General features: G+C 52.0%; 1 protein-coding gene across 1 annotated transcript; it reads right to left on the reverse strand.

Annotated features, from left to right (window-relative positions):
• Nucleotides 1-9,234: 9,234 nt before the first annotated feature.
• On the reverse strand, nt 9,235-13,939 carry LARGE2 (LARGE xylosyl- and glucuronyltransferase 2; the record flags this gene model as incomplete). The annotated part of the gene is made up of 14 exons (XM_079537752.1): nt 9,235-9,432; nt 9,509-9,704; nt 9,832-9,978; nt 10,258-10,536; nt 10,827-10,990; nt 11,106-11,261; nt 11,469-11,594; nt 11,704-11,816; nt 12,033-12,137; nt 12,300-12,471; nt 12,701-12,824; nt 13,101-13,183; nt 13,287-13,543; nt 13,840-13,939. 14 exons carry the CDS (start codon nt 13,937-13,939, stop codon nt 9,235-9,237), a joined length of 2,220 nt encoding a protein of 739 aa, XP_079393878.1.
• Between the last annotated feature and the right edge of the window lie 675 nt (nt 13,940-14,614).

Below are 14,614 nucleotides of genomic sequence, written 5' to 3' on the forward strand. Positions count from 1 at the left end.
CACAGTGAAGCTCAGAAGGAGCCAGGGGAGGTGGCGGCGAGGAGGAGAAGCGAAATAACAAAACTCTAGAAAAGCAAAACCGGATTTCTTCTGGAAAGTGCAGAATTCTTTAGTTCTTTGGTTCCAGAGAGAGCGTGAAGATGCTTGTGCCAGGCGGCACCGGAGTTTGCCAATTGATCCTTCTTATTCTGTGTGTACATGCAAAGTTTGGATCATGATACATGAATAGTGCCAGCTGGGGGTTCTTTGCCAGCACCATGCCAAGTGAAATAATATATTTACTCTCTCTATATTTTACACCAGTGTGTGCCTGCAGCAGCCTCCACAGCCACTATAGGTTTGTTTTATTTTTGTTTGGGGTGAGGAGCAGGGATAAGGGAGGAGAGCAGGTTTCAAATCCTTATTTGCAGAACAGTTTGTTTAGCTAGGGGAAAACAAAAACAAGTCCAAAGAGCCTGTGGGCTTTTCCTGTTTCTAAACTCTCAGTACTATTAAACCAAAAAAAAACCAGAAATATAAATTATCAAATCCCAGTGCCCAGAAGGGACAAGTCTATCAAATAAGCAGTATTTACTATTGTTTAGACAGGAGATGTACAAAAGGAAAGGAGATGGACTTTTCACTGAGTAACCAGCACATGTACAGGCTGAAGATCTACTGTCCCAACAGCTTTGGGTTAAATTGTACTTCTTCACATCAGAGAAATACATGCTTTGCAGAACTGATTCAAATCTTCACACTCATCCAGAAAGCCTATGTTGGGAATGGGAGAATAGAGGGCCAGAATCCAGGGTCAGCTTGGAGTGTTGGATGGAGGTGTCCCAAGAGAAAATGTGCATCGATTACTTGAAAATGAGATTCCAACCCTTTTCTATATTTATAAACAACAAAACTGTCCTGAACAAAGTAGCACATGACCCAGATGTGTGAACTGAACAGAGAAATGTCCTTTTCTTTCACTTCTTTTCTCTTCTTTTGGTAACAAGAACTAAATAAGGAATAGAAAAGCTGTTTTTCAGGCTGACAGTCTAATTAAAGAGGTAGATGGGACCTTGCATGGTATAGATTAGAAGTAATAGTGTCAGTGAGATACAGTGAGTCTTTGTGAGTCCTTGTGTCATCGTTTTGGGCACTGTTTTTTTATGCAAGGGCAAAATCTTTGTATCTGGGGGTAAAAAAACAACTTTTTTAAATTAAAAAGGAAAATAAAAGATATTGAGGTCTTCCTAGTGTTACTTAAAATAAGATCAAGGTAAGAAACATTGTAAAAAAAAAAAAAAAAAAAAAATTACAAAAGTGCTATTTGTTTCCTAAACAAGTGATTTCTATTAAAAAGGTGTCAGAACTGGAGAAAATGCTGTGTACTTAGAATTTTTTAACACAGACTTTGCTTATTTATGATGACATTCTGCTGTGTTTGTGTTTTAAGATCCAACGGGACAGTTTCCCTAGATTATACCATACATGCTACTGGCTAAACCCTAAAGAGAATCAAATCCACAGCGCTGGATCTCACCCCACCTGGAGGATCTGCCTAGCTTGTCTCTGCTGTTACCGTATCTTCCCCCTTCCTTGATGTGTGCGTAACCCAGAGAAAAGCACTGGCAGTGTACTTGCTTAAGGCTTTAATGCTTTTGTGATATGGACTGATTAGAGCTTGAGAATGAAAGAGCATTTGTTGGGCTGAAGTCACTTTCGTTATATCCTTTATTTAAGAAGTTCATCTCTTGCACATAGCCTTTTCACTATAGGTACCAAAGCTTTCCTCGTGCTCCTGTTGTGGTGGGGTCTGTCCCAGCGTAGAGTACTGACTCGTGTCACTTAGGGCTATGTCACAGAGCTGCCCGCTTTCACTGCTGCATGGAAATATTTGGGCAAACTCTGATTCCACTGGAAGTGCTGGCAAAACTCCCGTTGCTCCAGTGGGAGCAGAGCTGAGCTTCTCCGCAGGCAGTACGAGGCCAGGTCCCTGCTGTGGTGCCCTCCAGAGCGTGCATTAGGCAGTCCTGCCCAGCTGCTGATCCTTCTGGAACAGCGAAAGCCTTGCATTTCAGGGCTGCATTTCTGAGAAAGAAGTAGCAAATGCTCCAAATGCTACATAGCCTGAAAGAGTCTCCTTGCTGCCACAGCCAAGCATGCTTCTGCAGGATTCTTGGCGCTGCTCTCTTCCCCTTCCTTTGCTCACCCTCCTGACCTTTAAGGACTTCTCCCAGGACTGTGTGCTATTTTCAGAACTGAGCTCAGAACTGATATCCTGAGTTCTCATGTTTATCCGTAGCTTGGGAAAATGACTCTTAGGTGCACATCCCAGCTAAACCTGTGATCACCTCACCTCACGGTTTGGATATTTGCTAGCAGAGCTGTAGGATCGAACCGATCGAACTAAACATGTTCTACTTGCATCAACCCAATTACCAGTTGAAGTCATTACCATCGAACATCCTGGCCAGGTTCTTATCTAGTTGGTTGCTTGGGTAACTCCCCTTCTTCTGAGCTGTGAAGTACATTCCCAGTAAGAGACAGTATCTTCATGTTCTCATGTTCTTCTTTCTGGTGTTATTTTCTGAGCTCTGCTGGGAGCACTGCACTCCTTGGATGTAGTAAGCTGCTGGAAGACTTGAGAGTCCTTCTGTTTGCTTTGCTGTTTCAGGAAGGGATGGGAATGAAATTCACTGGTAGCTGCATTTAAATCTGAGCATAGTTACCCAGCCAGGAGATGTTAAAACAGCTGTTACTGCTTTTTCAAGGCATCTGCTTGTCTTCAGAAACTGAGTAGCTAAGTACAGACTTTTGTCTCCTTTTCTTCCAGCCTTGTGTTCCAGACTGTCAAAGGACACCTTTAGTTAATCATTGCTTGGCAGAGAAATGACCTCAACTGTTCAGTGCTGCTGGGTAGTTTTTGCTTCCTGATCCTGTTTGAGCACTTTCCTTCCTGGCTCTGCAGCACTATCAGCCAACAGGCAAAGATCATTCCCAGGGCTGTGCTGACACTGGCAACGATGTTGGTACACAGGCACGAGTAAATTTTTGCCCAATTAGCAGCAATGAGGTTGAAGGGGAAATGCTGTTTGCTAAATACAGAGGGAGATGTTGTTCTGTTTTCTACCTGCTCTCAGAGTTTCCAACGAAGGGCAAAATTCAAACTTCTTGACAAGTTTTAGTTCAAGCTCTTCTTTTGGATTTGTTGGGTGTTGTGGTTTTGTTCTGTTTTGTTTTTCTCTCATGCAACATTTCAGACAGGCTGAGTTGGTATTAGAACTTCTCTTCAAGAAGCTGTCCTAATGACTGGCATTTTGTATTTCCAAACCACCATAAAGGTAACAACTAATTCTTATGTCATCGCTTGTCATTAGTGGGAAATAAGTGGCTTTTAAGTCTCACTCGTAAAGGAGAAGAAGATGAGACCACAGAGGAAGCTCCTATCAGAGATGTTCCTGGCACTCAGCCTAGTGCTAAGGGCTTTCAGAAGTCATCCTGCTGCTTTAACTGCTCAGAAATAGAATAAGAATTGCAGAAACAGTTTTCCCCTTCTCCTCGCAATCTGTTCTTTAAGCAGCTGGAAAAGTATGGTGTGGTCAAAGCCTGAAAACGAGCATGTGATCTGGCCAGAAGAATTAGTGCTACCATTAGATCCTCTTTATCTTCGTTTAGTGCCAGCGGAACTTTTAGCGCTGTGCAAAATGCGGTGAAGGCAATCCTTCCAGGGATGAGTGGTGCAGATGGTTCTTCATTAGCCAAGAGTCACCACGGCAGTAGGAGGAACCAACAGTTTGCATGCACAGAACAAAGATTTTGTCCTTTAAACAAGTGAATTTCTGTCAGTGGGGACATGAGCTAAAAGACACCTGCTGAGAAATTAAAGAGGTAAGAATTTTACAGGCACAGTGTTGGTTGTTTTGATGGCAGAAAAAATGGCCTGGTGTTTTATCCCTCCCAACAGACCAGGCTTGAGAGAGCAAATCTGTATTCCAGCTGTCTAGATGTATAGACCCTAATTCTGGCCTCCTTGGCTTCAAAATCATCATCTTCCATGGACGGATGCAGAGGCAGCCCCAAAAAGCAATATGGTCAACATTGAAGTCTCCCTCTTGGTCGCACCATGCTGTGGCAGCCCACAATACAGGGAGTAAACTCTGACATCTCCTTCTCCTGTGGATGCAGTGGAAAATACCTGTGACTTTGCAGTGCACATTTCTCTTTCCTTTTGTTTCCCAGCTGAGTAGGGCCCCTGCCCTCTTTGCTTCTGAAGCACTGGTGACGAATATATGTTTTTTTAATGAAATGTGTTTTTAGAAGATCATATTCAGATGTCAAACCAGATTCACTCTTTCACTGGGGGCTTCCCTCTGCCAGCTGCTCAGATAACAACTCAAATACTGATATTACACTTCCTGGTGGACCATGCCCCTTTGGGCAGACTTTGTTGTGTCTTTTCAGAACTGTTCTGACCCTTCTTCACCTCCATTTTGTCCTCCTTTGGGATTCTGAAGATCTGGGGCAAGGTCAGCCTTGCTGGGTTACTGCAGAGAGTTTTCTGATAGACACATTTGTAGAAACTCTGCTGAAGAGTCAGGAACCTGGAGAAAGACAGCAGCACTGTGTCGTGCAGCTGATTCATTTGGCACTGAGGCTTGCCTGGCCAACAAACTACCTCAGCAAAGGCCATTCCTGAGCACCGCGTGGATTCTGTAGTTTCCATTATCCAGAAGGCAAAATGTCTCCAAAGAAGCCTTGCAAGCAGCCAGCTAGGTGCCGGCCTCTGAATGCGTGCGAGCGAGCCTTATAGCAGCGCATTATCAAACATTTGCTTTCATTGATCAGACCTGGGCCAGGGAACGCCCTAAAAATCAGGGGGATCAGGAAAACACAAGAGCTGCAGACGTCTCCAGGTTATTGCCGTCTTACTCAGATCCTTCTTTGGGCCTCAGTCTTGTTTGTAACACCTACAGAATGGAATGTAATACTTGAAAATATGACGCTCATTATCTTTTACCTTTAGCTCCCATTTTCCCAATGTTTATCTTTCATCTGGGACAAGAACTTTCTGCATCGTTGTGTCTTGTATAGGCTGAGCACATAGTTGAAACTTGCCAATAAAGAGAATTATTTATACCATGCGCTGGTAAGCTTGGTAATTACAAAGCCATGAAAACCCAACATCTGCTGGCTGTTGATTTAAGAGGTGGCCTTGTTTCAGAAGACCGAGACCTTACCTGTGTGAGGGTCTGCCAGCATCCTGCCAGTGTGACACAGCTACGTGAGGAGCACGCAGAGAACAGCCCAGCCAAGGGCCTCTGTGCTGGGGCAGTGGCTATCCTGGAGATCACCGCACGAGGACAGGGTCTCGGGGGCCTCTCCTCACCCTGTGCCAGTGGTGGGTGCCGCAGGGATCAGAGAATGGGTCTGGAGACAGAGGGAGGTACGAGAGGAGGCAGGAAGAGCTGAAAGGAAGGGTATATGGGGTAAGGGAGAGCAGGGAGAAGACATGGGAACACGTGAGAAACAGGGAAGGTGAAGGCAGGAAAGATCCAGGAGTGACAGCTGCAGCTACAAGGTTTGTGAGTTCAGCGGAAGGACTGGAACAAAAGAGCTCTTTGTCCTACCTTGGTTTGTGATGTGGGTTGATCTGTACTCTAAGACAAAGTGCAGCAGGAGAAGAGTTTTTAGGCTGCAGACGCAGAAGGAAACAGGCACCACACCAGCTCAGCTCTGCTTCTGCTGCGTTTCTGCACCCAGTTTCCTATATACCCCTGTAGAGGGGCGGTCCATCACCATGGTGAGGTGTACCAGCTGTAAGGTCACTGCAAGGGCTGAGCCTGGAGAGCTGCTTGCAGGCAAGTGGCAGGAGGGCAGCAGGCTCTAGTGCTGTTCTTCACCATCATACCCAAGCAAGTGTCAAACACCCTAGAAACTCAGTCCAACCCACACATAAGGAGGAAGAAGGACTAAAGGACCTCTTTGCTCAGTGACAGGAGCTCCTAGGCAGCTCAGAAGTTTGGTAAGCTCTGGCCTTGAGAGAGATGGCAGGGAAAGCCAGCAGCAGGGAGCAGCATGAACTATTGGGCTGTGGCAGTTTGCAGCTTTTATTTTATTCCTGAAACTACACCAGGATGCACAAGAACCCAACCCTTGTGTTGCCTGCCTTCTCCCTTCTGTCACTGAGATAGAAACGGTGTTGCCCAAACTTTGGGAGAGCCCTTCTGGGTGCCACTGGGTAACAAAACACCGCATTGGCAGGTCTCACCCCAGCACACAGCCTCAGGTTTGGGCCCTCAGTGTCCGGAGGAAGAAGCGTGCCAAGAGGGAGGAAGGGGAGCATTTACTTACAAGAATGGAAGGCCTCCTCCATGCCTTGTTTTCCCTGCTGTGCAACAGCTGATGGCCACATCAAGCACCGCTTCTCTTGGGCTGCAGGTGCTGAGAGCAGGCAGTGCTGAATAGAGGCGGTATCAGCAGCAGGCTGCGTGTTTCTGCTTGTTCTAGGATGACGTGCAACTTCTAATCTTAGTCTCATGTAGTTCTTTCCTTTAATTACCGCTGGTATCAAAGCAATGGCTGCCTCTAGAGCCGGGAGCAGTGCCTCACCCATCAGCCCTCCTTCCATCGGGCACGCTGCCCAAGTCACTGCTGTGATGGCAGCCACGGCTTCCTCTGAGGACTCTGCTCCACCCTGGCCCCAGGCTCAGCCCCTGGACCATGAGCTGCCAGCTCAGCCACGGCTTCAGGGCACTGCCACAGGTGAGGAACCCTGCTGGGCCACCCCAGCTCTGCTCTGTGGCCCTTCAGCCACTGCTTCCACCACTCACCAGGGCTGGGAGCAGCCCCCTGGCAGGTTCCTGTCACTGCAGACCTCCCGTGCAGCACCCTGAGCAGTGCCCCGATGTTCTCACAGCACCACGCATGAGAGCACCCACACAGGAGCTGGATGGTGATTTTTATATATATCTTTTTTTTTTTTTTTTTTTTTTTTTTAAATCCTGACGCTGATAGTGACCTGCAGGCTCTTTGTTGCCTTCAGGTCCCTGCTGGTTTCAGTTTTGGTACAAATGTGTTTAGATTTTAGCAAATTAAACTGGGAAGGGGTTGGGGGGATGGGTGTACAGAGCACCTGATTGATTTGTATTTATTTATTTTAACACTTTACTAAATAAAGCACAACAAACTCTCTCGTCTCCTCAGCTGTGTCTCCAGGAGGGGCTCAAGGCCCACCCCAGCCCTGCCCTGCACCCCTCACACAGGGGCTGTGCTGGGGAAGAACCACCCTGGCCCCTCCACGTTGGGTTCCTCCAGCTGCTGTGCTCCAGTACATGGAGATCGAAGCCCCCGTTGATTCTAGGAACCCAAACTTCCCGTGCTAAGGGCTGGCTGTGCCACCCCTGCAGGGCCCACAGCAGAGCCAACCACAGGGCTGGCACTAAAAGCCACAGCTGCTCCTTCCCATGGCTCCCAGCAGAGAGCAGGCTGAGCAGGACAGGTAAGCTGCTGTCTGGATCTGATCTGTGTTGCTGCTCAGGCTGGTGATAACAGCAAGCTATGGCATTATTAAACAAATGCTGTCTGCTAGGGGACAGCTACATGCAGTCATGCCTTTTGCTGCACTAATAACAAGCAAAGGCCTTCCCAGCCTGTTCCCAAAGCCAACAACTTGCTCCCAGCCTGCTGCCACCCCATCTACCCCTGCAGAGGCTGGGCTTCCTGTTCCAGGCCCAGGAGCCAAGTCCTTACCCCAGGCTGTGCTCCCACCAGCACCGTGAAGCCAGAGCCCTTTGTTTAGGTCCCAGTGCCCATCCAGGACTCAGCCACGTGCTGCTGGGGGCACACAGCCATGCTATGAAGCCACAGACCAGCCCACAATTTGGCTGCACCGCCATGCAGGCTGCAGTATCCACTACCAACCCACATCAGGGCTCACCCACTGAGCACTGACACCAAGATTACCTCTACCAGCCTGCTCCCTCGTGCTTGTGCAGGTTCACTGCAGAAAGCATTAATAACCACGTCGTTCTAACAAGGATATGAAAAAGAATAAAAAAGCTTTAATTTAAAAGTTAAATTAAAAAGAGAATAAGCAAGAGGCGCTTGTGCCCTTCCCAGACAATGCGATTTGTATGGCTCCTCCTGGCCATTCCCACCACGGACGGAAATCTTCACACCTGCACAGCTCTAGCTCTTGCAGACCAGAATAATGCTAAGAGAACAGCATAGGTTGCAGCAGCCCCGGGCCTGGAGCTGCTCCAGTGCCAGCAGCAAAATCATCCAGGTGCAAGAAAGGCTTAAAAAAAATAAAACAAAACAAAAACAAAACAAAAAACCCATGACACCCTAACCACTGAATTTTTATGAGAAAAGTATAAATAATTTAAATAGCATGAGGAAAGCAACACATCCTCTGTGCTCCAGTGTGTGACAGCTGCAGAGCCAGCCATGCTGCTCCCACTGCACAGACCACGGTGCTCAGCTATGGCCTCCCTGGGGTCGGTCCCATCCCTGATTGTTGGTGGCAGCCCTGGCACTGCCAGGAGTCGGGGAGGCATTGGGGGTCCCTGCCATGAATTCTTTCACAGGAGCACAGACCCCCTGTGAAGCTATGCCATCCACCACAATGGCAGAAGGATTATACCAAGCACCAGACTGCTTTCACTTATAGCTGGGCCATCCCAGGAGAGACTCTGCATCCACGGGGATGAGGAGCCAGCCTTGGTCCAGGGACTCCGCAGCTCCTAGTGATCTCTGACCTCAGCTCCTAGATCATCAGGACGCCTCTTCTGAGGCCTTGCTCCACAAATGATGCAAGAGGATGGTCCCCATAGCCATCTCCCACTCGCCAAGGCTCCAGGGATGTGCAGAGGATTGCAAACTGGGACTGCAGAGAGGAGCAGAGCGAGGAAAAGTGCAGCTCCAGGGCCTCTCGAGGCCCGGCCCTGGGCTGAGGTGAGCTAACAAAAGCTGTGAATTGATATCTGCTAGAACTAGGGATGGGAAGACCAGTCCCCCGGCACAGTGGAAGCTCCCCTGTTAACACAGGAATGATCTGAACAAATCCTGGGCCACACTGCAGCAACTCAACCCACAGGCGCTGCCTGATCTCACAGCTGGCATCCTCCCTCTTATCTACAGACATCCCATTGCGAATCAGATCCCTTGGGCAAGGCTACGAGGCGAGCTGGGGCAGGAGGCCCTGCACCCTCCCTTCTCCGCCTGCTACCAGCACCCTGCACCCACTGTCCCCAGGTGTCATAGGTTCCTCTCGGCGGTGAGGTATTTGAGTGCAGCAGCCCCGTATCTCCGCGACAGGTCCTGGTGGAATTCCTCCCGCAGCGTTTGTAGGCAGCCCCGGTACCCAGCATTCAGGCGAAACTTGGAGATGTCGAAGCTGGGAGCGTGGGGCATGTGGATCATGAAGGCATTGGGCAGTACCAGCAGCTCGTACTCCTGGGGACAGAGCGGCAATTGTCACCATCAGCACGGTACCAACACCTCACTGCCCGGCCGTGGCCCCGGCACCCACCTGCGCATCCAGCTCCATGATGTGGGACACCTTGTTCCAGCCGAAGCCCACAAACCGCTGATCGTACTTCGGGCAGTCTCGCCTCACTACAACGTAAGGCTCAAAGTCTGGCTGCCAGGCCACACGGTACGGTACGGTGGCTGTTCGCCACTTGGCATAGTCAGTTGGGGCATGGCCTTTTGGCCACACGTGGTACCTGTGAGGAGAGATGGAAGTGAGACACCAGGAAAAGTGGCCGCACTATGGCCCCAAGGCACCAGGTACCAGACTGGCTTCTGCTGCGTGTGGCAGCCTTTGGGATGTCAGGGAGCTCCAGGGCTTACCTGAAGGTGTAGAGGGAGCCCATGTCCAGCATGGAGAGCAGTTCTGCTTTGGATTTGGGGAAGGTCAGGCGGTAGTGCAGCGTCTCAAATGCCGGCACAATAAGAGCTGCCTTCCTGTGAGGCAACTCCAGCTGCTGGATGGAGTTCCTACAGAGGTAGAAAGGGTGTGAGACCTCTGTGGCCATCAGCTGTGGCTACAGCCCCATTCCTAATTCCCCTTCATCAGCCCCGCCAACCCACCCACAGCTCCATAAAGGGATTAATGCGTTTAGACAGCACGCAGTGCTGCCATACAGGAGCCACTTCTCCTTCCTGATCCACTGCCGTCTGATAACAGGAAGGACAGAATCACAAGACTGAGCAGAAAACAACCCATTTCTACACATAAGAAATAGCTGTCTGGGGCACGTCCTGCAAACTCCTTACCTGAGGTAATCGTAGAGGCCATACATCGGCAGGAAGTCAATGTCAGTCAGAAAGACATACGGCGTCTGTGTGTTGGCCAAGGCCACGTTGCGCAGGAGGTTGATAGGGTAAAACTGCCCCTCCTTGTAGACGATGTGGTAGGCGACATTGCGGCGGGCACTCAGCACCTCTGAGGCCTGGGCGTAGCGCAGGAACTGCTGGGCCTCCGCGTCTGACATGTACAGCGCCAGGCTGATGGGGCCGGCCCAGTGTTTGCAGATGGCCTCCAACATCTGTAGCCTGCAGAGCAGAGAGCACTGTGTGAGTGGGAGCCCTGCCTTGTGGGAACCACCTGGTCAGACCCAGAACTAAGGGCTGTCAGAAAGCTGCAAGCCATCCAAGTCCAGTTCAGGAGAGAGCGGAGGGAATTACTGCTCCCAAAACGGGCTGCTTGCTGCTCCTTGCTGCAGTGCTCTGGTGTGAGAGTGAGCAGCCCATGTTACAGATCCCATGTAGCTCCTGAGTTGTAAAGTCACCCCAAAGGCAGTGGAGGGGGAACCCCACCACTCATCAACCCCACTGATAAGTACCTGTCCATGGAGAGCTGGGCCACGAGGGTGACATCGGTGGGGTTGGGAAGGGCCAGGAACTCGTACTGCAGGAAGAACAGGTGGACGCGGTGCTGCATGAGGTGCTGCCGGCGGAAGTCATAGCAGGGATCATCCTCATCCAGCTCCTCGAGTGCCTGCTGCAGCTGCAACACCGCAAAGGTGAGGCATGGCGGGAGACCCAGGGGGGAGCACGGGGAACTGCCAGCATCTCTGCCTGTCCCGTGCCCTGGGCCAGGACAGAGCTGCAGTCAGCCTCACCTGGTCGCTGGGCGGGCTGGGGAGACTGGCGCAGCCAAAGAGCTCCCTGCGCAGCAGGTTCCCATCGTACTCCAGGAAAGTCAGATAGAGGTTGCGGAAGAACTCCACATGCTTGTTCTTCACCCGCAGCTTCTTGGGCGAGTTCCAGTGGATTACCTGGGAGCAATGGTACATCATGCTGCGGAGGGGAAGTCAGCAGCACCCAGTGCTCCCCAAAGCCCTCAAACACCACTGCTGACTGCCCGAGACCTCTGGATCCTGCACCCTGTCTCCTACGTGGCAGAAGCATCTAGTAGGAAAAGCACAGGGCTCCTCATAGGAGAACCTGTGATTCTGATTCAAATGCCACAAAAGTCTACCCACCTTGAGATCTGAAACCTCGGTGTAGCACAGCTCTGAGCGGGTATGATCGGAGAGCTGCACATTCCAGAAGCACGGGAGCCGATACACCAGGGCTGGGTTCTGCTTGATCACTGCATTAAAGATGTCCTGGGAGAGAGAATGGCGAGTGCAGAGGAGGGTAAAGGGGACAAAATGGCCCCCATATGACAGCACTGCTATGGGAACACAGCAGGGCTGGCCACCCTGGAGGCCTTACCTGATCGGCCAGTGAGGTGGAAAGCATGCTCATGAGCTCCCGCTCTGCCGTCAGCCGCCACATCTGCTCCCAGCCCAGGCGACGCAGACGGTCCAACAAGAGTAGGATCACCCCTGGGTGCCGGGAAAGAGGAGGCTAGGTCCACCGATGGAGCACAGCAGCCTGCATGCCTCCAGCCTCTGGGACATGCCACTTCTGTGCACACATCTCCAGGATGCTGTAGCAGTTCCACATGCCCACTTCAGCCTTCCCCAGCCTCCCCACACACACACTGCCCCAGCTGGGTGTTCTGTCAGAGTGCAGAAGCCATCTCAGCAGCTCTCACTCACCTGTGTTGAAGCCACGTCCCAGTGCTGGCCATGGTTTGTGGTTCTTCCAGAGGTTGCCCAAATACCAGTCACTTTGGTTCTCCACCAGCCCAATCACCTGCTTTTCTGAGGAAAGAGAGGGACATACACGTGGCCCACACCTCTACAAGTTTGGAAGGTGCAAGCAAACCTTCTACATTAGTGCTGAAGCTGATGGGGACCACCATGCTGATGTGGCAGCAGGCCCTGTCAGAGCTCCAGTGGGTCCCAAAGGCTCCCCGTCCTCACCAGAGAACTTCCCGAAGACAGCCCAGAGCTCAGCAATGTCAGTGGCGAAGGTGATGTCAGTATCCAAGACGATGACCTTGGAGAGGTTGGAGGGCAGTGCCTTGGTGAGCGTCAGCTTCATCAGCCCGTAGATGCCAGAGTAGTGCTTGTTGGGGATCCACGACACCTCTGGCTGCAAGGTGACATGTCCTCAGGGCTGGGCATGGGTGGGCTCTTCCTGCCTGGGCAGGAGAGCCATGTTCTCATACAGAGGAGGCCAGCAGAGGGGCACAACAGGGTTGTGGAACCAGGAAAAAGCATTAACAATCTCCCTCCCACTCTCTCTGCCACTCCCCTGGGACCCTCCAAGCACCCAGCTGAGATAGAAAGCGAGGAGAATGCAGAGTGGAGAGAGTGCCTGCCTTCAAATCATCGGCGTTGTAGAAACTGACGTGGATGGAAGGCACCATCCAGGACTGGAAGAGCGTCTGGAGGATCTGGTGGGCCACCGAATCCGTGATGAAGTGAAAGTGGAGGGGGTTTTTCCTGCCAAGGGCAATGCAGCAGCACTCACCACCACAGCAGGAGGAAGCAGACATGGTCCCCATCTCTCCCACCGCGGCAGGAGACAGACATCAAGCACACGGAGAAAAATCACACCTTTGGGGTGGAATACAACTACCCTCTGTCCCTTTTAAGTCTCAGAAATGACACAGGAGGCAGAGAGAGGACTTAGAGCCTCTCTCCTCCAGCACTACCTTCCCTATAGCATATCTGGGAACCCCAAACCATCAGGCCTCTGGCACAGCACATCCCTGTTACCTGTGGAAGAGGATGGATTTCACCAGGGTGACCACATCCCGGCTGGCATTGTGTCCAGCACACACAATTGCAACGTGCAGGAGCTGCCCAGAGACAAACATTGCTTTTTTGAGACTGGCTTCTTCCTGCAAAGGACAGTCAGAGCCCCAGCTCCCTCTGAGCAGCCCTGTTGGCTGTGCCACCCACCTCACATTTGTGCACCATCCGCTGCTTGGGGCAGGCTGTGCGGTTGTTCCTGTCACCTCCAAGGGGGGGCCCATCCTCGGCAGAGGCCCCCCACTGCGGGATGCCATCGCTGCCCTCCACCTGCACCTGGCCAAGCTGCATGCGGAGCTGCTGGTTTTCCTCCTCCACCCGGCGCACCTGCGAGGCCAGGGCCTCCCGCTCCACATCCCGACTCGACTGCTCGCCCAGGCACGGTGGCAGCAGGAGAAAGCGGCCGTCTGCGGGGACATGGGGGGGACATGGGGTGAGACACGTGGGCATGGCAAGAGGGCAGTGGTAAGCCAGAAGAGACTGCGTGGGGATGGAGGCGGAGCCCCAACCTGATCAGAGAGGTCCTAGGACACCCCACGTGCCCAATGTCACAGCTCTGCTCCAGCAGTCCCCAGGAAAACCCCTAGGGCTCTAAAGACCAGTACACCCACAGCCATACAGCAGCCCTACCACGGCCTTGGCCTCTCTAGCCTGCTCTGTGCTGGGGACCTTCCCAGGAACTGAGGGAGAAAGATTCACTTACATTCAAGGCTGCCCATGAAGAGGTAGAGCCAGGAGAGGAGGACGGCAAGGGTGACGGTAGCGAGCAGCAGCTTCAGCTTGACACGCCAGGAGCACAACATGATGGGCTGGCGGAAGCGAATGCCAAGGATCAGGTGGGCAAGCCTAGTCTGGCTGGCCCCAGCATCCTAGAGCCTGGAAGGACAGGGAAGCAGAGAGCAGGGTCACCAACAGCCCTCGGCATCCTCCGGGTGTAAGATCTCTGGTTCTGGACTGCTTCCCAGTGCCTGCCCTTGGGAGAGAGAGCAGAGCCCTCCCCCACTGCACTTGAGGCAAAGCCTGAAGGACATGGCTGGGCTGGGCAAGATGTGCTGCCAGGGAGCTCAGCCCATGCTGAGATAAGTGAGGAGCCCCAGCCCAGCCCACTGGCTGCCTTCCCAGCCCTCCTGCCAGCAGGGGCATGGGGGAACTCCAGTGGCATCCCTTGTCTCCTCCCAAGATCCCAGCAGGTCAAACGCCTCCGCTCTGTCCTCAGGCTGAATGCAGCTACCCCCCCTGGTAAAGTTTGGTGTCACACTTAAAAGATTCCAGGCAGTCTGGAGCATCAGCTTAAAGGAACACATGGCCTGGGGGTGGCTGGAGGGGGTGGGGGAAGCAGAGGGGATGTGGGCATGCTGCTTTCACCACTCTGAGATGCTGCTCCATGGCACCACGCTATCTGCTTTGTCCCCACATCCCAGCCCAACAGGGGAAGCACCGCTGTGCCCACACACGCAGCTGGAGGCACGTGCAGGGCT

This window comes from Tetrao urogallus (genome assembly GCF_951394365.1).
Source record: "Tetrao urogallus genome assembly, chromosome: 6".
Classification (NCBI taxonomy): Eukaryota; Metazoa; Chordata; class Aves; order Galliformes; family Phasianidae; genus Tetrao; species Tetrao urogallus.